Genomic DNA, 25304 nt, shown 5'->3' on the forward strand with positions numbered 1-25304 from the left:
TCTTTTTCGGTGCTCAGCAGGAATATATTCCAATGGTAAAGAAGGAATGTAGGAGAAGAGATAATCAGCCATGGTTATCGAAGGAAATAAAGGAGAGTATTAAATTAAAAGCTGATGTGTTCAGAGTGGCTAAAAGTAGTGGGTGATTAGAAGATTGCAAAAGGTTTAAAAATCAACAAAGAATGACTAAGAAGTTGATAAAGAAAGGAAGGATAGACTATGAAGCTAAACTAGCACTAAATATAAAAAAGGACAGTAAGAGTTTTTACAAATATATAAAGAGGAGGAGGCTGGCTAGAGTGAATGTTGGACCCTTAGAGGATGAGAGGGGTGATTTAATGGTGGGAGATGAGGAAATGGCTGAGGCCTTAAATAAGTTTTTTGCCTCGGTCTTCACGGAGGAGGACGCGAATAGTTTGCCGGATATTAAAGATAGAAGAATGGTAGGAGTTGAGGGCCTGAATGCGATTACTGTCACTAGAGAGGTAGTGCTTGATCGACTAGCAGGACTGATGGTGGACAAGTCCCCAGGACCGGGTGGAATGCATCCCAGGGTTCTGAAGGAAATGGCAGAGGTGATAGTGGATGTCTTAGTAATTATTTACCAAAAGTCACTGGATTCCAGGGAAGTGCCGGAAGATTGGAAAACGGCTAATGTTACGCCGCTGTTTAAAAAAGGTAGCAGGCAAAAGGCAGGGAATTATAGGCCAGTTAGTTTAATGTCTGTAGTTGGAAAAATGCTTGAATCCGTCATCAAAGAAGAAATAGCGAGGCACCTAGAAAGGAATGGTTTGATCGAGCAGATGCTGCACGGAGTCGTTAAGGGGAAGTCATATCTGACGAATTTATTGGAATTCTATGAGGATGTGACTAGTGCGGTAGACAGAGGGGAACCGGTGGATGTGGTGTTTCTAGATTTTCAAGAGGTGTTTGATAAGGTGTCTCACAAAAGGTTGCTTCAGAAGGTTAGGGGGCATGGAGTTGGGGTAGGGTGTTGGCGTGGATAGAGGATTGGTTGTCTAATAGGAGGCAGAGAGTTGGTATCAATGGGTGCTATTCTGATTGGCGGTTGGTGACTAGTGGAGTGTCGCAGGGATTGATGCTGGGGCCTCAGCTATTTACCATTTATATAGATGATCTGGAGGAGGGGGCTGAGTGTAGGGTAACAAAATTTGCTGATGACACGAAGATGAGTGGAAAAGCAAATTGCGCAGAGGGTGTGGAAAGTCTGCAGAGAGATCTGGATAGGCTGAGCGAGTGGGCAAGGACCTGACAGATGGAGTATAATGTTGGCAAGTGTGAGGTTATCCACTTTGGCAGAAATAATAGTAGGAGGGATTACTATTTAAAGGGCGAAAAGCTGCAGCATGCTACAGTGCAGAGGGACCAGGGGGTCCTTTTGCATGAGTCACAAAAACCCAGTCTGCAGGTGCAGCAGGTGATCAAGAAGGCGAATGGTATGCTGGGCTTTATAGCGAGGAGGATAGAATATAAAAACAGGGAGGTCTTGCTGCAACAGTACAGGGTACTGGTGAGGCCGCAGCTGGAGTACTGTGTGCAGTTTTGGTTGCCGCACTTGCGCAAGGATATTTTGGCCTTGGAGGGAGTGCAGAGGAGGTTCACGAGGCTGATATTGGAAATGAGGGGGTTAGAGTATGAAGAGAGACTAAATAGATTGGGTCTGTACTCGTTGGAGTTTAGAAGGATGAGGGGGGATCTTGTAGAGACGTATAAGATAATGAAGGGGATGGATAGGGTAGAGGTAGAGAGACACTTCCCGCTTAGAAATGATAGCAGGACTTGAGGGCACAACCTCAAGACGTTGGGGGTGGGGGGGGGGGGGGGTGCAGTTTAGATCGGAGTTGAGGAGGAACTTCTTCACTCTTCACTCAAAGGGTGGTGAATCTCTGGAATTCTCTGCCCTTTGAAGTGGTGGAGGCTACCTCGCTAAATATATTTAAGTCACGGGTAGATAGGTTTTTGACAGACAAGGGAATTAAGGGTTATGGGGAGAGAGCGGGAAAGTGGAACTAATCCACTTCAGATCAGCCATGATCTTATTGAATGGTGGAGCAGGCTCGGAGGGATAGATGGCCTACTCCTGCTCCCATTTCTTATGTTCTTACACTAAGGGAGAATTTAGCATGGCCAATGCTTCATAGCAGCATGAACTTTTCAGACTGATAGAGGAAACCCATGCAGACACAGGAAGAACTTGCAGAGTCCACACAGACAGTGACCCAAGCTGGGAGTCAAACCCTGGTCCCAGGCGCTGTGAGGCAGCAATGCTAACCACCATGCTACCAATGTTGAGGGAGCGAAATCACTTTGGGTTCTAGCCGAAAACAGTTGTCATGAGTTGCCCACAAGGCAAAGCAAGTGCAATCAGTTTGCAATATGAGGAAACAGCAGTCCTATGAAATGTGATGATTAATTTGCCTGATTCGCTTGCAAACAAGAAGATATAATGTCAGTGGTCCTCAGTGAATAGCTTGTGTCAATAAATATCCTGATGCAACAATGGAAGAAATTGCAAATACCTCCAGCACCATATTGAAAGTAGCCACTACAGTTTCTGCCATTGAAGTTCTTGCCCTGCTCTGAGGTTGAAGCTGTGGCTACAGCAGATATGATGTGGGAATGCCGGCGTTGGACTGGCGTAAACACAGTAAAAAGTCTGACAACACCAGGTTTTGGTCCAACCGATTTATTTGATAATACTCACAAGCTTTCGAGGGGACTGCCTCTTCGTCAGATGAATGGGAGAGCCTCTCCATTCACCTGACGAAGAGGCAGTCCCCTCGAAAGCTTGTGAGTATTATCAAATAAATCGGTTGGACCAAAACCTGGTGTTGTCAGACTTTTTGCTGCAGCAGATGACAGATTTCTGTGCTTATGTCCTTGCTGAAGCATAGACATTGCACACGTTTTTTCTGACTGAAGCTCAGACAGGAGAGTTGCTCTCTGAGCATCCTGAGCAGATGTAGCCACCTACTGAGAGCCCTTTCCCACCACTTCCTTCCAGCAGCCTGCTGTGCTTCATGCAGCTTCTGTTCATTCTTTCTATTATGCTTTAGTCTAAGGAGACTGACAACTCGTGTACCCATATCTGGAAGCAACTGATTTGTGCAGAAACCCTAAAATAAGAAAAGGCTCTAGCACATAATTCCCTGCAGACTTTTGCAACTTTATGCAACTAGAATACGAAACCCCGTGGAATTAAAGCAATGGCCAGGGGAGATTAACCAACAATTAACTTGTAAACTGTTGATCCCGTAGAATATTTCCTGCTGCTGAATGTGTGTTCAACTGCGGGAAGTAATAAGAGAACATTAGTTGGAGCGTTGAGCTCCAAAATACCAGTGTTTGTGTCACGTAAGCAATGCATGCTGATTGGTATCAGGATCTGTCTGGCTGTGATGGCTGTTAACTATGTGTTAATGTCCTCACCAGTAAGGCATCTGGCATGACTCGCCCCAAGCATGTGCATGCATACCGTAGATGCTGTGTTGATCCACAAAAGGTACAATTAGTGCCCAAACAATGGCCTGTACCCACCCCAGTATTGTGTCATGATTGTTTAATAAAAGACCCTGGTATAGCTCAGTACAAGTGGGAAGATGATGTTGATGTTTAATTGAATGCAGTTTATTGGTGTCTCAAGACACCAAGAATAGACCAACAATAGTTGTTGTGATATGGCAGTGATATTTATAGGAGTTTATCATTCATTAATCCTTTGAGAGAAGAGTTGAGGGAAACAGCAGGTGGAGCATTGAGTTCAGTATTCTTTTATAATTTAGGAGTTCATAGCTAATCTGAACTAATCGAATGAAAGTCTTCTCGTCTTACATGAAATAAACTTGAGATGCATAATCCACTATTAAATGTGAATTAATTAGTCAGTCTCTTTAAGAAAAGCTAGAAGAATGGTGATGTAGGGAGGACATTCCTCAGTGCATTGTATGAATGTTTAAGCTTGGAACAATAGTTCCAACGTATGCCTGAAGATTAAATATTTGATTCCATTTGAGAACTTTCAGAGTGTTGTATGTCTATAGGTGGAGCAGGATTAGGTCATTCAGCTCCTTTTTGACCCTTTTCCACGATTTGGTTAGATTATGGCTGATTACTACACGAACAACATTTACCTGCCTTAGTTCCATATCCCTCAATACAGCTAAGTAACAAAAGCTTTATCAGAGTTTTGAAATGTTCAACTGACCCAGCCTTGATAACATATTGACAGGGAAGTTTTTACTCTGTTGAAGGCGTGCTTTCTCACATCACTCCTGAATGGCCCAGCTAGCTCCAATTTTAAGGTTGTCTCTTTTGTTCTGGATGTCTCCACTGGAGAAATTAGTTTCTCTCCATGCTGCTAAATCCTATCATCATCTTAAAACTCTCAGTTAGATCATCTCCTAATCTTCTGAGCTCAGGAAATGCATGCTTTCTCTGTGCAACCTATCCTGATAACTTATCCATTTTAGCCCTGGTGTTACTCTGATGAATCTGCACTGCATTCCATTTAAGGTCAGTATGTTGTTCCAGAAGTATGACCAAAACTGAATGCAATATTTGGGATACAGTTTCAAATGTATGAAATGATTTGGATTAAAGGGATACAAATAGTTTCAGAAACAGAAATCCTACAATTAAAATACTTTTATAATTGCAGGAGAGAATTGCTGTCTAACACCTAGTGCAACGGAAACAAGGAAAATGTCTTGTTGGCACAGCATCATGGGTTTTGAATGAGTGAAGTTTATAGATGCCTCATTAGCTAACTCACTATCTGTTACCAACCTTCTGCTTAGAATGTCACATGAATTTGTCAAATATTTGACTGAGGAACAGGAACTGATTAGTGAAATCTAGAAGAGATTCATTTTCACTGACACTCTTGGGCTGGGCCCAGCTACAGGAACTCTCTCTTCCTGAAACTGCTGATGTGACCCTGAGTTCATGCTGCAGCAAGTAATCCAAGAACTGCAGTGCCAACTCTCTTCCCCTCCTCCCCACCCCGTACACGGTTCAATTTTCTCTTATGGAAACCAGTGTTTAAGAACAGAAACATCATGTACATTAGAAATAAGCGCCAGAGTAGGCCATGTAGCTCAGTAGGATTTTGGCTGATCTTTGACCTCAGCTCCATTTTCTTGCTTGACCTGTGCATCCCCCAATTCCCGTAGAGTCCAAAAATCTATTGATCTCAGCCTTGAATATAGTCAATGACTAACTGTGTACAATGCTGTGGAGTAGATTCCAAAGCTATACTGGCACAGAAAAACAATTTCAACTTTCTTTGCTCTAATGATATTACTGTTTTAAAGTGAATTACCAAATGGGTGAAGAAATATTGAATACTATTATGGGCCAAATCTTCTGTGATGTGGCAATCACCATTGGATTGTCATTCCACTTCCTATTTTCTGCTACCTTAGAGTGGAACTCCACAATGGCCTTACCTAGGCCTGCTGAGAACTATTTAGCGTAGCTACTCTGGAAGTCCTTCTGTGTGTTTGTGTAGGAGCATCAGGGGAAACAAAGGCAGGCCTCTTTTGTTCAGCACCAACTGCCTTTTTCCACATATTTAAATGTTCCAGCCATTTTGACAAGTTACGGAGAAAAGGGAAGGGGTGAGGGGGTAGGGTGGGTGAGGAGGTGGTTAGACAGTGTGTGGAGGTCAGTTAGGAAGAGTAAACAGGGCCTGGTGGGAGCTAGTCAGGGGAGGAGGCTAGTCCTTGGGCACATAGTTAGAGAGTTGCTTGGGGAAGAGGATCTGGTTGGGAGAGGAGATTTTATCAGGGAGGGAGTGCTGATTGGTGAGGGGGCTAGCCAGGGCAAGTTGGGTTTTGGGGACAAATAGGGGTGTGTTAGATGGGGAGTCGGGGGCTAGTCAGGGGTTGGGGGTTCAATGGTATAGTTACCTAGTAGTTGGAATGAGCTTTTAATGTTTGTAACACTTACTGGGTAGTTATTCTGCTGAGTAAGTCAGAAAGCCTTTCACTTTGAATCAGAGTTTTGGAGGGTCCCAGATATTGGATAGTTACCCAAAAGAAGTTGAAACTCCCCAGGCAATCCCCCTAACCTGACTCCAGCCTGTCCCCACTATCAAATTATCATGGAATGGCACTGCTGGACAGGTGTGTTCACGATGTTGGCAAATCTCCCAACTTGCAGTGCCCAACTCAAGGAGGGAAATCATATCACTTGCATGGTTGAACATGGAAATGCAGGGACTGCTTTCAGGGGGTATCGTGCTGCTGCACAGGATGTGTTGATGCAGTCATCGCAAATGGAATGAGTAGAAATTGGTGATCTAACATCAACGTCAAGCATTAAACAGTATTCCTCCTAAAACAAAATGAATGAAAATGTGTAAGCCATGTTCAGTTGGTAGTAACTGAGTCTTTAATGGGATGAGATTGGGGGAATGATGGCTTGGTAGCAATGTTGCTAGGCTAGTAATCCAGAGGCCCTGACTAATGCTTTGGAGACACCAGTGGGCAAGTGTGGTGCCATCTACAGTGAAAGACGAATCTAAATCAATAAATGAAGACAAGAAACTTAGTTGGACAAGTGGGAATGATTGAAAAGAACATACACAAGATCCTCAGCTTCATTGTTGGAGGCATAGAATATAAAGATCATTATGCTAAACTTAAAAAAAAACACTAGCGCTAAAGCGAGAATTGTATAGCCAATTCTGGATATCACACTTTGGGAAGGATGTCGAAACTTTGGAAGGAGAGCACAAAGCAGTTTACCAAGCCAGAGATGAGGGAGTTTGGTGACCTGGATCGATCTGAAAAGTTGGTGTTGTTCTCCTTGGAGCAGAGAAGGTTAAGGGCAGAGTTGATAGTGTTCAAAATGTGCAAACTGTTTTGATAGAAAACATAAGGAGAAATTGTTCCAGTTGTAAACAGGTTGCTCATCATGTGACATGGATTTAAGGTGATTGACAGAAACAACCAGAGATGTTATGAGAAAATATTTTTAACACCGTGAGTTGTGATCTAGATTGTATTTTCTGAACATATGATGGGAGGAAATTAAACAGATTCAAAAGATAGTTGGATAATTACTTGAAGTGGGAAACATTGCGGCGCTATGGGGAAAGATGAGGGAGTGTGATTAATTGGATAGCTCTTTCAGAGAGCCAAAGGCATAATGGATCAGATGGCTTCCTTCTGTGTGGTATCGTTCTCTGGTTGTATAGTTGTACAATACATCCTTGTGGCAGACAAGGCCCTATGGAGCAGTAAAACGTTTTTTGGTGTCCATGTACACAAATCACTTAAAAACTCATGCACAAGTGATCAAAAAGGCAAGTGGATAGGGTTGGAACGCACAAGTGAAGAATTGATCTCCCACTTGTATCAAGCTTTGAACAGACTTGACGTGGATTCCTGTTTTCAGTTTTCGGCACCAGTCCTCTGGAAAGATATATTGGTCTTGGAGGTTGTACGGTGCTGTTATATTTCTTGGAGTTGGATACATTTAGTGATAATTGAATCAAGGTACTCAAAACAATTTGGTTGGGTAGATGCAGAGAATTTCTTTTGGAGGAGGAATCCAGAGTTAGAACCATAATAACATAAGAGTACAGTCATTTAAGAGTGAAATCACAACATACTTTTTAAACATAGAATCATAGGAGACTAAGACCTCCTAGATTTTTGTTAGGTAAGGATACGGGGGCGGGGGCAGGGGGGAAGATAGTGCAATAATGGGTACTTTTGTATTCTGTAGATATATATTTTCAAGACTTCACCAAATTCTCTGTACAAATTTACGACCTTTAACCTGACAAAGAACAGTACAGCACAGCAATAGGCCCTTCAGCCCACCAAGTCTGTGCTGACAAAGAATGCCACTCTAATATTTTCTTGCCTGAACATGGTCCATATCCCTCTATTCCCTACCTATTCAAGTATCCATCCAGATATTCCTTAAATGTTGTTATAGAATCTGCTTTCATCATCTCCTCCAGCAGCGTGTTCCAGGCATTCACCACCCTGTGTATAAAAAAACTTGCCCTTTCTATCTCTCTTAATCTTTCTCCCTCTCACTTTTAACCTCTGCCCCTGAGACCCTAGGAAAATGACTCTGATTATCCTTATCTATCCAAGCCTGTCATAATCTTGTAAACCTCTATCAGGTCCCTCCTCATCCTCCAATGCTCCAGTGAAAACAATCTATGTTTGGTCAACCTTCATAGTCCGTATCTCCAAACCAGGCATCATCCTGGTAAATCTCTTCTGCACCCTTTCCAATGCATCAACATCCTTCCGGTGGTAACCAGAATTGTATACAATACTCCAAATGTGGCCTAATCAAAGTCTTATACAGTGGCAATTCTTATATTCAACGCTCCAACCGATGAAAGTCAGCATGTCGTAAGCCTTGTTGACCACCTTGCCCACCTGAGTTGCCACCTTCAGGGAACTGTAGATCTGCACACTTAGATCCCTCTGCATGCTAATATTCTAAGGGCTATACCTTTTACAGGAATTAAAGTCTTAACTGTTTTCTGATTGTAGATGAGGATGGCCATTTAGTTGAAATACAAGGAGGTCAAGTTGCTTATAATAATGTACCCATTTCCAAGAAAGATGCAAAAAGCTCATGCAGTCACAGAGCGTGGGCAATATTCCTGCAGTTGGCGGAGCTGTCAAAAGATTGGAGACTCGGTTGTTTCACAATTGCATAAAAAGGAACTGTAAGATCATGTGATAGGCAGTGAGGGCATTGGCAAGGCAAGTGAAAAAACTGCTTTTCTCATCAATATATTTTGTTGGAACTAGACCTTCTGGAATGGAAATTAACTGCAGTTTACAAGAATCCTGTTTAACTGATTTAAGGCATGTGTTGTGTAGAAACACACAGTCATTTTGCTGCCTTCTGAAAAACTAAGATGTGTGAAACATTATCTGTATTTCTGCACAAGATTTGGTTTTGATTTGGTTTATTATTGTTACATGTATTAACATACAGTGAAAAGTATTGTTTCTCGCATGCTATACAAAGCATAGCGTTCATAGAGAAGGAAATAAGAGAATGTAGAACGTAGTGCTATGGTCATAGCTAGGGTGTAGAGAAAGATCAACTTAATGCAAGGTAAGTCCATTCAATAATCTGACAGCAGCAGGGAAGAAGCTGTTCTTGAGTCGGTTGGTATGTGACCTCAGACTTTTATGTCTTTTTCCTGACAGAAGAAGGTGGAAGAGAGAATGTTTGGGGACCTTAATTATGTTGCCTGCTTTGCCAAAGCAGCAGGAAATGTGGACAGAGTCAGTAGATGGGAAGCTAGTTTGCATGATAGATTGGGCTACATTCATGACCTTTTGTAGCTTCTTGCAGTCTTGGGCAGAGCAGGAGCCATACCAAGCTGTGATACAACCAAAAAGAATGCTTTATATGGTGTATCTGTAAAAGTTGGTGAGAGTCATAGCTTACATGCCAAATTCCCTTTGTCTTCTGAGAAAGTAGAGGCATTGGTGAGCTTTCTTAACTATAGTGTCGGCATGAGGGGACCAGGGACAGGTTGGTGATTTGGACATCTAAAAACTTGAAGCTCTCGACCCTTTCTACTTTGTTCCCATGTTCTCCTCTATGCTTCCTGAAGTTGCAGACAATCTCCTTCGTTTTGAGGGAGAGATTATTTTTGCCGCACCAGTTCACCCGATTCTATCTCATTCCTGTACTCTGTCTCGTCATTGTTTGAGGTCCAACCCACTATGGTGGTGTCATCAGCAAACTTGAAAATTGAATTGGAGAGGAATTTGGTCGCACAATCATAGGTATATAAGGAATATAATAGGAAGCTGAGAACACAGCCTTTGTGGGGCACTGATGTTGAGGATGATCGTGGAGGAGGTGTTGTTGCCTATCCCTACTGATTGTGGACTGTGGGTTAGGAAGTTCAGGACCCAGTTGCAGAGGGAGGTGCCGAGGCCTAGGCCATGGAGTTTGGAGATGAGTTTCGTGGGAACATTAGTGTTGAAGGCTGAGCTGTAGTCAATACATAGAAGTCTGACATAGGTGTTCTTGTTATCTACGTGTTCCAGGGTGGAGAGCATGGCCCGGGAATTAGCATCTGCTGTGACCTGTTGTAGCAGTAGGCAAACTGTAGTGGATCCAGGTAGTCCGGGAGGCTAGAATTGATTCGTGCTGTGACTAGCCTTTTGAAACACTTCATAATGATGGATGTCAGAGCCACTAGCTGATAGTCATTAAGGCACGCTGTTTGGTTTTTCTAAGGTACCAGGATGATGGTCATCTTCTTGAAGCAGATAGGGACCTTAGATTATTGTAAAGAGAGCTTGAAGATGTCTGTGAATACCTCCACCAGCTGATCCACGCAGGATCTGAGTGCACGTCCGGGTAGCCCATCCGGGTTTCTGTGGTTGACCTTCAAGAAAGCCCTCTGACATCTGCAGTTGTGACCCCAAATGCTTCCAGGGTGGAGGACATGCTCTCACTGACCTCTTGCTCAAAACAAATGCATTGAACTTATTTGAGAGGGGTGTGTTGGAGCCAGTGATTTCACATGCCTTCATCTTGTAGCCAGTTATGTCTTACAGATCTTGCCGTAGTTGGCGGGGGTCGGTGTGACAAGCCTGGGACTCTGGCTGAGTCCGGTATTGTCTTGTGGCATCTTTGATGGATCTCCTTAAATCGTATTTGGTTTTCATGTATAGGTCAGTGTCGCCTGACTTGAATGCCTCAGACCTGGACTTCAGCAAGCAGTGGAGGTCCCTGTTCATCCATGGTTTCTGGTTGGGGAGCACACAAATTTGTTTCTTTGGCACACTGTCGTCTACACACTAATGAAGTTGGTTTTACTGTTGTGGCATACTCGTTCAGGCTGGTCACAGAGTTAAATACTGACCAGTCCACTGACTCCAAGCAGCTCTGTAGGAGATTATCGGATTCCTCAGACCAACATTGCACGACTCTCTTTGATGGATTCTCCTGCTTCAGTTTTTGCTTGTAAGTTGGGAGCAGGAGCACAGCCTTATGTCTGATTTACAAAAGTGTGAGTGGGCGATAGAGCGGTAGATATGTTTGATATTTGTGTAGCAGTGGACTAGGGTTTGGGCTTCTGGTGGAGCAGGAGACATATTGGTGGTAACTTCGTTGTATGCTCTTGAGCTTAGCCTGATTGAAGTCCCCAACCATGATGAACAAGGCCTCGGGATGTTTTATCTCCAGGCTTTTTGTAGTGGTGTATATTTTGTCCAGCGCAATCTTCGCATCCACATAGGTTGTAAACTGCCATCAGAATAACGGAGGTGAACTCTCGCAGGAGGTAGTAGGGATGGCATTTTAGCGTCAGATATTCTAGGTCTGGGGAGCAGAAAGTATGATGTGGGTATGCCGGCGTTGGACTGGCGTAAACACAGTAAAAAGTCTGACAACACCAGGTTTTAATCCAACTGATTTATTTGATAGTAAACGCACAGCTTTCGGGGTTAGTCCCTTCGTCAGGTGAATGGAGAGTTCTGGCCTCAGACCAGAACTGAGTCTGAACTGAGCCAGAACTCTCCATTCACCTGACGAAGGGACTAACCCCGAAAGCTTGTGCGTTTACTATCAAATAGAGCAGAAAGTAGCCAGTGTTGCTACATCTAGCATCATGAGGTGTTGTTAGGAAGCAGACCCCAGCTCCCCTAGCCTTGCCTGAGGCTGCTAAACAGTCCATTCGATGGGTTGAGGAGCCGTCTGGTTGTAGGGCACAGTCCGGTGAAGCAGGAATGAGCCACGTCTCTGTGAAACAGAGAACACAGCAGTCCGTCAGCTCTCTTTGAAAAGTGAGTCTAGCTGTAAGTTCGCCCAGCTTGTTTTCCAGAGACTGGACATTTGTAAGGAATAGGCTGGAGAGGGGGGAGCCTTGGGGCCGTGTTGTTTCACTCTCACCTGCAGGCCTGCATGTTTTCCACGCTTCTTTGAATGTCTACTTCTTTTCAAACCTGGATGACGTGAGAGTGGTTTGTAATGTTAAGGGTATGGTTGTGTCCAATGAGGTTGATCGTGCTAGTCGGTGTGCAGATGGAGGATTTGTTGACTTGCAGTTCCTGTGTCAGTAGATGAGTCTGCGCAGTCGGGTGTTCTGGGTCACTGTTGGGCTGCATTTTGGCTTCGCCAATGGTGTTTGTCCAGACCACACTCGTGTGCATGGGTCAAAGGCCGGTAAGTGGGGAAATTTCACCTTGAGAATTATACTCAATTGATCACCAAGTATACAACAATTTTTTTCTGTAACACACTTGAAGCAGACAGAGGTAAAATCTGTGAGCAGCTCATGTTTGCTGTGCACAGAATTTTTATTAATGCAACATGTCCATGATGGTAAGTTTAATATTCATGCATTCAGATTTCAGAGTTTGGAATATTTTCTCACTGACAGATAAAATTTCAGCGCAGTGTAGGTTCCAAACAGCTACTATTTTTGTCTCTTTAGCATGTTGTGCTTGGAGTTTTCTCATGTTGAATGAAAGAAGAGAATTACGAAGAGTGACCACCATCCAGGGAACTGGGTATCAAAGATTGATACTGATTAGGGCTGGTGTAAAATTGATGCAATGTGGGCCATTTCTGGGTGCCAATGTTCTGAATGCCTGAAAGATATCAGGTGAGAATGAGCAGGTTTGGTCTGGGTCCACTTAGAATACTTCAGTGGCCTAATTAAATGTTTAGCTTTCCTTTAAGGCAAAGATCTCTGTGGAACCTGGAGGAACTTTGAGTTGAAAGGAGCACTGCGGTGTAAGGCTTTATGAAGACCTTGTCCTTGAGTGTTTTGAAGATGAATTGCTTGTCACTTCAGTTTAAACCCCAAACTCACCACACTGTGGTGAACTGCAGGCAGTGTTTGAATGGAACAGGATAAGGGAGAAAGAGAAAGACTGATGATGAAGCCTTGTGTTTTACAATCCCCTCGAAAAGCCCCTTGCAGATATCACCCCCACATCAGGTTGCTTACTGTCATGTAATTTGTAATTTCTAACACTTTTATTCCACAAAATGTTATTTTCACCTTTCAGTACTTGAATGTAAAAATGAAGCCATTTTCAACTCTTACAACTTTTGACTCTGTACAAAGCACAAGCCCAGTGGAGCCGGAGAGGGATAGAAATGGTGGGAGAGAGAATGGAAAGGGTTGAGAGAAGCAGAGGAAATATGAAATTGGAGTTGGAGAAGAGGGCAGAATATCCAGAGGAGCAGAAGACCAAAACATGCCTGTTTCTGGCTCAGTAGGAGTGGGAATACAAAGTAGTGCACACAGTATAGGGCAGCTTTGGTGGAGAAAAATGTACCCAGAGATGGGGCAGGTGTTTTGGAAATGGGGCTGGGACAGCGAGATAGGAAAACACAGCTAAACTAAGGTAACGTGGGAGAAAATGTAACCAATTGAGGGTAGGCATTGCTGGTGAATCCAGACTATTGATAAGTGTATAGGAGACAGGTTTTGAGTACACAGAAATGGGCCACAGCTATAGTCTGTGGTACTGCTCACCATCATTTTGTAAATTTTCAGTGAGTTTACAGGCTCAGAATTTTGGAGGTCACAAAAGCTCTAGATTTTGATTGTTTTCTTTGTATTTTGAAGTTATGGCATTGAGCAACCTGTTAAAACTATCACTGTATCTGAGCAAGTTTATTTTCCTTGGTGGTGTATAATCTAAGAACTGGTCAGTAATTGTAGCAGATTAAAGTAATAGTAAACAAAAACACAAATAAGCCATGTTTTCTCATCTGGAACTTCAGTACTCAGTTACAAGCCGTTACCTGAAGGAACAGGATTTGGATGTCCTTGCCCCTGCGGAGTATACATTTTCTTCTGTTTGTTTCTATGGAGAAGTGCAGCATTAACAAATAGGAATAAAAATTGAAAAAGCTGAAAAACTCAGCCGGTCTAGCAGCATCTGTGGACAGAGAAGCAGTTAATATTATGACTGTTCACTCAGTAATTAATTTAGTTAATGTCAACCAACAGGGTTTATTTCAACTTTCTTGCTCTGTTTCATTGTACAATGATCTGGACAATGTTTAAGCAGAAGGAATAAAGAGAATTAGAGAAAAAAAGAAGAGAAAATGCTGGAAAATCTCAGTAAGTCAGTAAATCTCAGTAAATAACATCTGTAGCGAGAGAATGGAGCTAATGTTTTGAGTCTGGACAAACCTTCATCAGAGTTCAAAACCAGTTACATTTTCGATATCTCATAGGCAAATCACATTGCAACGTATGTGCCATTTTTTTTCAAACGAAAAGACCAATTTATAATCCTGCAGACAGTCAGTATAAAATTAGGTGAGAATTAATGGAATTGATTCAAATGTGGTTTTAGAAACCATGTCTTTTGTGCTTTAATTAAAAATGATGGAAATTCTTTAACCTCAGACATTCTTTTATATTATACACTATTCCTTTAAAGTGTAGGAATTTGTGTTTGGCTTTGGTAACACAAGAATGCAATGCCCAGCTCCCTGCCTTGTTTTTGGTTGTTGACACCTGTTGAGAATGTGATTGGATATCACGTGGGAATGAAGGCTCCATAATTTTCAATTAAAACACAGAAGGTATGGTTTGAAAACCATGTTTGTAGCAAATATCATCAATTCCTATCTAATTTTTACACTGACTGCCTGTAGGATTAAGAATTTGTCTTATAAATCTTTTAAAATTTTACTACACATATAATGTATGCAAAATCTGATTTGCCTCAGAGGCAGCTACTGATGCTGGTTTTGGATTTTTGCTTATTTATCCACTGTCAGAGAAATGTGGAAGGAAAGAATTCAACAGGAGGGTTGCTGTCCAGATAGTGGAGGATCCAGGTTTGTACATGCTTCAGGTTAGTTTTCTCATGAGTTCAGTTAATCTGCAGTCTTGTCATAACAGTTGGGGGCAACCTCTGAGCCTGTCTCAGGTCACAGATGTAAGTGCATCAGCGAGACTGTTTGCTTCCATTTGTACTTTCCTTTGGAGCCTCGGGATATGTGTGGAGGTGAGGTGACAAAGATTCCAAAACTGTATTTGTTCTGATCATGTAGGGTTAAAACTACATGGTGGTGAGGATTATTCATTATCTGTGACACATGACTGGTGTAAGCCTGTAGGAAGGTCCTAATGTGAGTGCTGACTGAAGTATGAAATGAGAACAATTACAGTCTCTGGAGAACTGTTTTCAATAGTGCGTCAGTACAAAAAAAGTGACTCCTGTTTTGACAAATACACAGTTACATTGTGAAATTGGATTTTGTAATATAAATATGTTGCAACAATAAACTCCTTTCACTTTCCTTACAGCCTGATAACTCGGATGCATTTGTATGCCATGTAACCAATCCGGTAGGTAATGTTTTATTTCATCATTAATTAGAGATTGATGTGACTCATAATATCAAGTTATATTTGTCTTTCCAGCAGGAGCAGCCATTGTTAATTTATTAAAAATAATTTTCCCGGAGTGGCTGGCACTATCCTCATGGCTAAAAACTTTAAGTTCTGGCATTATTTTGTAAAGTTGATATTTTGTTGAGAGCAAGCATTCATGAATTAGAAATTTAGATGAAAATTAATAGAATATGAATCCATGTTTTCTTATACTTTAGGTTGACCTATTTGTAATGCTATTTTTCTTCACTAGTAGCTCTATTACTAAACCTATTCATTTCTGTAAAATAACGTGGAAAAACATCGTAATGCCCTGGGACATTGCACGACACTCTTTTAAGCAAACATTCCTTAGTGTTTAAAATGGTCTGTTTCTTTAAAGCTACTGCTCAGTAATTCTGTATGAAGTTCTGTATAAAAAGCACACCCTAACATCAGTTAAGGCTAATTACTGAGGGGAATTTTTGTAGATTGGCAGGTGCTCATAAATCTCCATATCCGACACTTAAGAAAATACCAAGTTACCAAGGTCAGAAAACAACCGTAGTAATTGATGGACTTTGTTTTTTTAAAGATTGTGTTATGTACCAAAATAGTATCTGAATGTTGTGGACTGGGGAGAAAGGGTGGCTGGGGGAGAGACCTTGGCTGGGGAAGGGATCTGTGCTTAACCCATGTCAGCGATTCAATTCACAATCTGTTGATACAGATGTGAACAAAATGAACTGAAACATCTGCACTAATTCAGCTGTGCTTGTGGTTTGGCTTTCCTACATAATGTGTCTAAGTATCTTAGTTCAAGGAAGTTGCTACTGTTGTTCTCTCTCACTGTTCAAAGAAAGTTGAGGGTGCTTAATCATTGTTCATTTTAACTTGTTTATTTTTGTGGGGTGGGGTGGCGGCGGCCAGTGGGGGGGGTAGGGGGCATGGTAGGGGAGGAGCAAGTGGAGTGGAGTGAAGGTAAGAAGTCTGGGTGACTGTAATTTTAGCATTTCAGCCTGAATTCAGTTTGGGCGGCTGGACTGATATTTAATGTTCTGCCAGCACTTGGAGTCCTGCGTGGTCTTGGACAACCTTTTGGGCAAGGTTTCATAGTTGGAAACTACATTCAATCTGACATTCAATTGGCAGCATCACTCCCAGTCAGTGGTGACGCTTAGAACAGGAATTGGAATTAACACTTTGCGTAACAGAGGTTGCTTTTCTGTTTGGGGCGAATTGTTGAGGTATGGTGAAGGGCATACCCCTGTAGACATTTCCCTGCTCAACCAATGTAGGTGTACCTGATTCTACTACTAGTTTTGTAAAATACAAAACGGCTCCCTTCTGTGGCAGACGGTCTTTGGCGAACAGAAGAAGTCACCAAAATCGGTCAATTTTGTACTGTTGTGCAAGTTAATTATAAACCGAAGTCTGTGTATTAAAATCATTGAATTTGGGTTCACGTGATGTATTTTTGTGAGCTCTTGCGCTACTCATCTTTCAATCCTTTTTTTAACTCCTGATGCATGACCTGTAATTATTTGATGCTGATGTATATAATCTGTGCTGTGTTCCTGGAAGATCCTGGCTAAAATTTGGTAATGGGGAGCCAAGTTAAGTCAAGATAATCCTCGTTTGATTGAGGTGTTTGGAGACGGTCAGGGTGGGGCCCAGTTCGCAGTGGCAGTTTCGTTGGTAACCGGACTGACACTTCAGGGATGTCTTAGGCATAAAAATGATGGGCGCTGTTGTGAGAGAAGCTGTAGACGATAGTCTTGTCTTCCCAGCATAGATTATTGGTGCTCACATTGATGAAATACGAGATATCTAAAAAGAATGGATAAAGCAGAGAAGAGAATCCTGTCAGTCGAGGGGGCAGTTTCCATGGTGGGGGCTCACTTTCGTTTCTTAGAAATCCTGTTGCATGGTATATTGAACATTCCAGTTGAGCCAGGGAAATGGGGCTCAAGAAGGAGTGTCCCATGCTCCTGGTCTCTTGAGGGGAGCTGGACATGAGTCCCTGATCAAATTTGAGAACTGGCAGCCGTGCGTTCACAATCTCGATTTGAGGGCTGGGTATTTTGAATCGATGTGTCTGGTGTCCAAGGGTTGGGTCTGTTAAAGACTCTGATAACACCTTCTTGCCTTCAGACAACCACACAACCTCAAACAGACCATTGTTCGCAGCAAACTACCCAGCCTTCAGGAGAACAGTGACCACAATACCACACAACCCTGCCACAGCAACCTCTGCAAGACATGCCGGATCATCGACATGGATACCATCATCACACGTGAGAATACCATCCACCAGGTACGTGGTAAATACTCTTGCAACTCGGCCAACATTGTCTACCTGATACGTTGCAAGAAAGGATGTCCTGAAGCATGGTACATTGGGGAGACCATGCAGACGCTACGACAACGGATGAATGAACATCGCTCGACAGTCACCAGGCAAGACTGTCCCCTTCCTGTTGGTGAACACTTCAGTGGTCACGGGCATTCAGCCTCTGACCTTTGGGTAAGCGTTCTCCAAGGCGGCCTTCACGACACACGACAGCGCAGAGTCGCTGAACAGAGACTGATAGCCAAGTTCCGCACACATGAGGATGGTCTCAACAGGGATTTTGGGTTCATGTCGCACTATCTGTAACCCCCGTGACTTGCCTGGGTTTGCAAAACCTCACTTACTGTACTGTCTGGAGACAATACACATCTCTTTAACCTGTGATCAGTGCTCCTTCCACTCACATTATCAGCCACTTCAGGTCTTGAACAGCAGGTTAGGTGTAAGGATTCGCATTCTAATCAGTAATCTCTAAACTGTCTGTGCTTTATATGCTCTGTCTGAGGCCAGAACTCTCCATTCACCTGACGAAGGGGCTAACCCCGAAAGCTTGTGAGTATATTATCAAATAAATAGGTTGGACTAAAACCTGGTGTTGTCAGACTTTTTACTGTGTTTATTCCAGTCCAACGCCGGCATACCCACACAAAGACTCTGATCACAGATCTTATGTTGTCTTGTCCTCTGTGTTCACCGTGAAGAGCGAGAGGTGGCCAGACACACTTGGTTTTCACCACCTGCCAGGGCTTTGGTTTCTCTTTACCAGACTTTTGGGATGACGACATAGCGGAGATGCAAGGGCTTTGGTGAAAATCTGATGGATTCTGGTTGTTGCTTGACAATTCTGTCATGGCTTTGGATTAATCCTGAACTGGTTCCCTCTTGACTATACTCCTGCTTTTGTGATTTCATTTTTCATCCTGACAGGGTGTTTGATATATGAGCACAAAGGGACTTGTCACTTGTTATCCCGTTACAGTGCAGAAATAAGAATTGTCCATTTTTCTCTTTGATGACATTCGGCCACTGGCGTGATCCAATGGTGGAATGAGGGAGGGTTCAGTTTAATGTGCATTGCCATTTGCATTCAGCCTTGCTTATGATGTGTTGTACTGGGGGAGCAGGATTGGTAAGGGCTCTGCCCACCCTACTTCTGACCCTGTGTCAAATTCTAATTCTTAGCGTTCAGTGGTTTCAATACGGAGATTTTCCTTGTTTTGGAATTATTTAAGCCTCCTTCTTTCTATTGGGGACCATGTAATAACATGAGGATTTTGCAGTATTTACGTGTTTTTTTTTGTATGCTGTCATCCTTGCATTTAGACAGAGAGATTACATTTTTGGTGCCTTTCACTTTCTTTATAAATATGATGAGTAGGCCATAGCAGGATGGCAGATTGGTCGTTTGTACGGCCTTAGACATCCTCACTGTGGGTGAAGAAAACCTGATTATAACTACTGGTGTCATGTATTTCTTTTGTACTTTTGTTATTTTGGGATTAAGGAATCCTTGCTTGTCTCCTATGAAGGTACTGACAGATCTTGTATCCCGGAAAAGACTGGATTCTTTTTCTTCAGTCATTGATGTCTGTATGGTCATTGGAGTAAGGGAGAAATATATACTGGTGCATGCCCACTCGTGTTCAGCTAATCCTTGGATATTTAGCCATTCTTGGGTTTGGTTTTCTTGGGTTGGTTTTCTATATTTATTGAGCTGTGCAGATAGTGACAGTGGTTACTTGATTACTTTGTTTAAGGAATGTATGATGGGCATATCACCCTGTTTTTACGGCCCCTCTGATGAGGGGAAATGGGTAGAATCTTGTTGTTGGCTGGATCTAAATGGTACCTCTGGGATGTCTAGAGATAGGGATAGTTTGCTTTATCCAATGAGTAAGAGTGATGGAGTTTCTTTGGCCTGTTGGCCCTCGTTCTAGTGTGTATTGATCTGAGTTTCACTCAGTCAAGTAGGATAGGGCAATAGTAACTGCTTATCCAGATTAGATGGAGAGTACGCTGGGCGGGGGAGTGGACCATCCTACCCTGAGTTGTCCACTTTTGGGGGTTCTGGATGACTCTAATTCTTAGGAGTTGGTTCCCCTGGGTGTAGTATCCTGTTGGCTGTGGGTTTTGAGTGTGAGCTGATGTGCTTTGGTTCAGCATTTTTAGTGTCTTTCTTCGGTTGGATATTAGGCTGGATGGAGGTGTAGGTCGCTCTCCTCCAAATGGTCCTTTTTAGGGACTTCCATTCTGTCATCCTCCTTGAGGCTTGGGTTCCCCTGTGGGTTGATGGGGTGTGGAGGAATTGCAGAACCTTGACTGTTTTCCATTTTATTGTCTTTTTATTCCTGATCAAACTATGAATTCCAAGTTTATGAAATTCAGTTTCCCACCTCTTAGACCATCCTCGCTTGTCAGATGTTTGCCTATATTGGACAAGCCATGGGTATCAATTACAAAGCCACTGCTTAAATCATGTTAGACGCATTGAATATTTTGGGCTCCTCGAGCAGCTGTTGGCAGCTTGTAGTTGCCTGTCATTGCTTTACTCCTGCTTGCAAACAGGAATGTTGTTTTGAGTTTTCCTCACTTTGTTTTCCCTGACCAAAAAGAAGTCTCCAGAACCTTAACTGGAGGAAATTGATTTTAAAAAACCTCCAGGCTCTTGCTGCTGCTGCAAACCCTTTTTTTGCCAGCCTGCTCAGCCTGACATTACCCAGTGCTCCTTTCAAATTAAAACAATGAACACACTGAGGGAGTTTCTGAAAATTGCTCTATTTTGATATTGTCAATCAGGTGCTGTTAATTTTATTTTGATGTAACTTTTAACGCCAGATTAATTTATAGGACGTATTGTTTGCCCCCTTACTGAGTCTGCTTTGGTAGATTTGTGTAATAATTAGTTTGTATTGAGTTGTGTTCGTAGAATCCCGACAGTGCAGAAAGAGGCCATTTGGCCCATCGGGTTGGCACCATCTCTATGACACATGATCCCACACAGGCCCTTTCTTATAATTCCTGTAGTTACCCCACTAATCCATTTAGCCTACTCATCTTGTGGCATTAAGGGGGAATTTACCCGTCAGTTCATCTAACCTGCACATCTTTAGAGTGAGGGAGGAAAGGGGAGCACCCGGAGGAAACCCACACAGACACGGGGAGGATGTGCAAATGCCAAACAGACAGTAACCCTAGCTATGATTGTAACATTACATTCTGCACTCTCTCGATTCCTTCTCTGTGAACAGTATGTTTTGTCTGTATAGCACGTAAGAAACAATACTTTTCACTGTATGTTAATACATGTGACACTAATAAATCAAATTAAACCAAGCTGGGAATCAAACCCAGGTCCCTGACACCGTGAGGCAGCAATTCTAGCCACTGTACCACCCCAAACTGGGGAGACTGTACTGGTTTCACTACAGCTAGCAAATCACATCACACAAACATATGCTGTAAGTGTTGGATTCTACATCCCTCATGGTATGATAGAAATCAACTTTTCTCTCATCTTATTGGTATGAGCAATTTACTTTGTATTAATACAATCATTCTTTGTGAATGTGCTTAGGCAATGTGTGCCAGTCAACTGTTTAACGTCACAGTTCATCTCTGACCGTGTTCTCACTGATCTTCAGTTACTAACTGAGCTGTCTGTGAGAGTCCCATCTGACTATTTCCTCAGCCCCTTCCCTCATCCCAAACCACTTCATCAAGGAGCGCTGAATGGTATATTCTTGTGTTAAATTTCGTTTTGGTTAACATTTCAAAACATTTTACAACAAAATTTGAAAACAAAATGTGTTACATTAATTCAGGCTCATCTTTTAATTTGGATGTGCCTTTTGCCCATCCCAATTTAAAATACCACAAACATACTCGGCAACCTTTCAAGTTTGGCAAACAAAGAATACTATTGAAAGTTGAATCAAAATGCATTGTCACTTGATAATATAATAATAGCAAAACAGCAAAGCAAACTGATAACACCTATCCAGGCCCCCATAACTTGTTACTTAGGTTGGACAGAAGTTAAGGAAAAGGATAGTTAAAAACAAAAGAATGAGGGAAAGTTTGAACTTAATTTTTTTTATTCATTTATTTTAATTTATTCATTCATGGGACATGAGCATTGCAGGCTGGCCAGCATTTGTTAGTCTCATAACACCAGGTCCAACAGGTTTATTTAGTAGCAAACGCCACTGAATACCAAATAAACTTGTTGGACTTTAACCTGGTGTTGTGAGACTTCTTATTGTGTTTACCCCAGTCCAACGCCGGCATCTCCACATTAGCATTTATTACCCGTCCATAGTTGCCCTTGGATGGCAATTGAGAGCCAACTACATTGCTGTGGCTCTGGAATCACATGTAGGCCAGACCAGGTGAGGACAGCCAATTCCCTTCCCTAAAGGACATTAGTGAACCAGCTGGGTTTTTCTGACAGTTAACAACGGTTTCATGGTCATCAGTAGATTCTTAATTCCAGACTTTTTTATTGAATTCAAATTCCACCAACTGCCGTAGCAGGATTCGAACCTGGATCCCCAGAGTATCAGCTGAGTTTCTGGATTAATAGTCTAACAATAATACCACCAGGCCATTGCCTCTCCCAAATTTCCAAAATACTATAACAAGGTCCAAAGTAGAATCATTAATTTAGAATAGAAAAATGAGGTAACTTTAGTAGAAACTGAGCTTCACATATTTGCTTGAGTAATTGTCAAACTCATGTTTAGGTTGATTCCCAACATTTGACCAAAAAATCCAAATTTCCTGAACTTATTGCCCGTTCACCATTGAAGTCAAATTTGTCTGGGTGCAAAGCTACTGAATGATAGAATTATAGAATAGCATACTATTGAAGGTAGCTGCTGAGATTGATGTGCGTTGTATTCTCACCAGTCCCACCCTGTGACATGGCAGCATGCTATCAAGAAGAAGTGACAGATACACAGTCCAGTTCAAACTTCAGATTATTGAGATTGCAAAGCAGACAAATAACTGCAGTAGTGAGAGAATGCAAGATATCAAAGAAGAATGTTAGAGACTGGAGGAAGCTTCCTTCACAGCTCTGACAGGTGCCTAAGCATAAATGTGCATAGAAGTATACAGCATGAAAACAGGCCCTTAGACCCAATTTGTCCATATTGCCCAGTTTTTACCACTAAGCTAGTTCCAATTGCCTTCATTTAGCCCATATCCCTCTATACCCATCTTGCTCGTAACTGTCTAAATGCTTTTTAAAAGACAAAATTGTACCCGCCGCTGTTACCAGCTCTGGCAGTTTGTTCCAGATAGTCATCACTTGCTGAGTGAAAAAATTGCCCCTCTGGACCCTTTTGTATCTCTCCCCTCTCGCCTTAAACCTATGCCCTCTAGTTTTAGACTGTCCTATTTTGGGGAAAAAATATTAACTATTTATCTTATCCATGCACCTCATTATGTCACAGACTTCTTATGATCATCCCCAAGTCTCCTATGCTCCAGGGAAATAAAGTCCCAACCTCTTCTTATAACTCAAACCGTCAAGTCCCAGTAGCATCCTCGTAAAGCCCTTCTGTACTCTTCTGTACTAGTTTAATAATATCCTTTCTATTATATGGTGACTATAACTGTACACAGTATTCCAAGTGTGGCCTTACCAATGTCTTATACAACTTCAACAAGACATCCCAACTCTTGTATACAATCTGCAAACTTAGGAAAGCCTAGCACGTGCCCACAGTTGGAAAATTAGGTTGCAAAATAATTCACTGGACATTATTAGAATGGTTGCTTTGTTTATCATGGATCTATCTGAATCTTCATCGCGAAACAAGCAAGAAAATTAGGCATTGCAGATATCAAAGTCAATCCTGATGGTGTATCAGGTTTGTGAAGAGAAACCGTTTTGTGCTGTGACAAAAGACTAATATTTCACTGCGTCACCCAGCAGAACGTGATTTCAGGTTTATAGTATTTCAGTGCAATCATTAAACATCAACCAAAGAGTGGAATTAAAGCAAAATACTGTGGATGCTGGAGATCTAAGATAATAACAGAAAATGCTGGGAAAATGCAGAAAGTCTGTGTGGTGAAAGAAAGAGTCGGCAATTCACCCATTTTCAGGCCAAATGCTTCTGCTGGCATGAAAACGGGAGGATTTTGCTGTGAGTGTCTGTTAGCTGGGATTCACCCACCTAATGGATGCAAATTTATTCATTCCTTGTTTTATGCCAGCCAGCCCAGCTGTTCTGAGATCAGGGTGCCATTTTTAAGAGGCATCCTGATCTCCATGGTTGCAGATTGGCTGCCTTTCCTCTCTCCATCTTCTCCAAAAGAACAGAAATGCTGATCCCTCCCTGCTGACCAGGAGAACACCACCAACCCTAAGGCATTCTTACCCCGCCCCCCTCCCAACATGACACAGGCATGAGGGTGACCCCCACTTAGGACCCTCTCCACTCAGGTCCATCTGCCCTCTCCACTCAGGCCCACCTGCAGGCCATGCCTGGATGTGCCAACAGTGTTGCATTGCCCCTTGACACCCTGAGATAGCTTGACAGGGTGGGTACTGAAAGAATATTTCCCTTTGTGGGAGAGTCTAGAACTAAGCGACATTATTTAAAAATAAGGGTTCTGAGGATTGTCCCATTTAAAACAGAGATTAGGAGAATTTTTTTTCTTTTGACGGTCCATAGAATCCTGTTCCCCAGAGAATGGCAGAGGCAGAGTCATTAATTATTTTTATGTCAGAGGTAGGTAGATGTTTGACGATTAATGGAGTCAAAGGTTACTTGGGGTAGATGGAGATGTGGAGTTGAGGCTACAGTAAGATCAGCCATGCTCTTATCGAATAACAAAGCAGGCTTGAGGGCCTGAGTAGCCTAATCCTATTCCTAATTCATTTGTTCGTATGTATGTTCATATGTATAATCAAAATCAACAAAATGTTCTCCAGTAGCCTAATAACTTATTATAGACTTCCTTAATGCAGGTGAATGTCTTACCAAGCGGCAATTCTGCAGAATATTTCCTATTTTAAAAATGCAGTGGCTTCCTGCATTTTACTGCCCAGTAAAGCAAGCACTTCCATGAAGGAGACAAATCTTTATTCACATTTAATCCATGTTTCAATGTTTAAATGAATGCCGTGTGGCTGCTGCCTATAAAACCAATTTAGTCGTGATTTGGTCAGTTGCCAAATTGACCATGAGCTATCTCGCTGTTAAATTCTTCATTGTTACACCCCTTTTCATGCCTAAGGGGTGCAGCAACTTGGAATTTAGATACCTATATCTTGAGAAGGCATTTAATTACATGCTGCATTATGGATTTGTTACAACAATTAAGACACAGGGCATTAAAGAATGGAGCCACAATAACAGAGGAATTTGCCAGGGGACATATTTTCTGTCCCTAGCTTGTTAAACTCTGTCTCTGCAATGCCATTAGCAGTGCATACCCCCTAAGTCCAGCTAATTCTTCATTCGATTGTTGCACTCACTACATTCAGTCACTTGGGCTGTATGTTCTGAATTGCCCTCCATAAATCTCTTCCACTTATCCCTGCATTCAGAAACT

General features: G+C 42.3%; 1 protein-coding gene across 5 annotated transcripts in view; it reads left to right on the forward strand.

Annotated features, from left to right (window-relative positions):
* Positions 1–25304, forward strand: part of tns3 (tensin 3) — a 408973-nt gene that overhangs the window by 211808 nt on the left and 171861 nt on the right. For all 5 annotated transcript variants that reach the window (XM_080209166.1, XM_080209150.1, XM_080209158.1 and 2 more), the window contains one exon: positions 15317–15358. In XM_080209166.1, the coding sequence (XP_080065292.1) occupies positions 15317–15358 (42 nt within the window). The remainder of the gene's footprint in view (positions 1–15316; positions 15359–25304) is intronic.

The sequence above is a fragment of the Carcharhinus amblyrhynchos genome, chromosome 2 (genome assembly GCF_965287045.1).
Source record: "Carcharhinus amblyrhynchos chromosome 2, sCarAmb.v2.hapA, whole genome shotgun sequence".
NCBI lineage: Eukaryota > Metazoa > Chordata > Chondrichthyes > Carcharhiniformes > Carcharhinidae > Carcharhinus > Carcharhinus amblyrhynchos.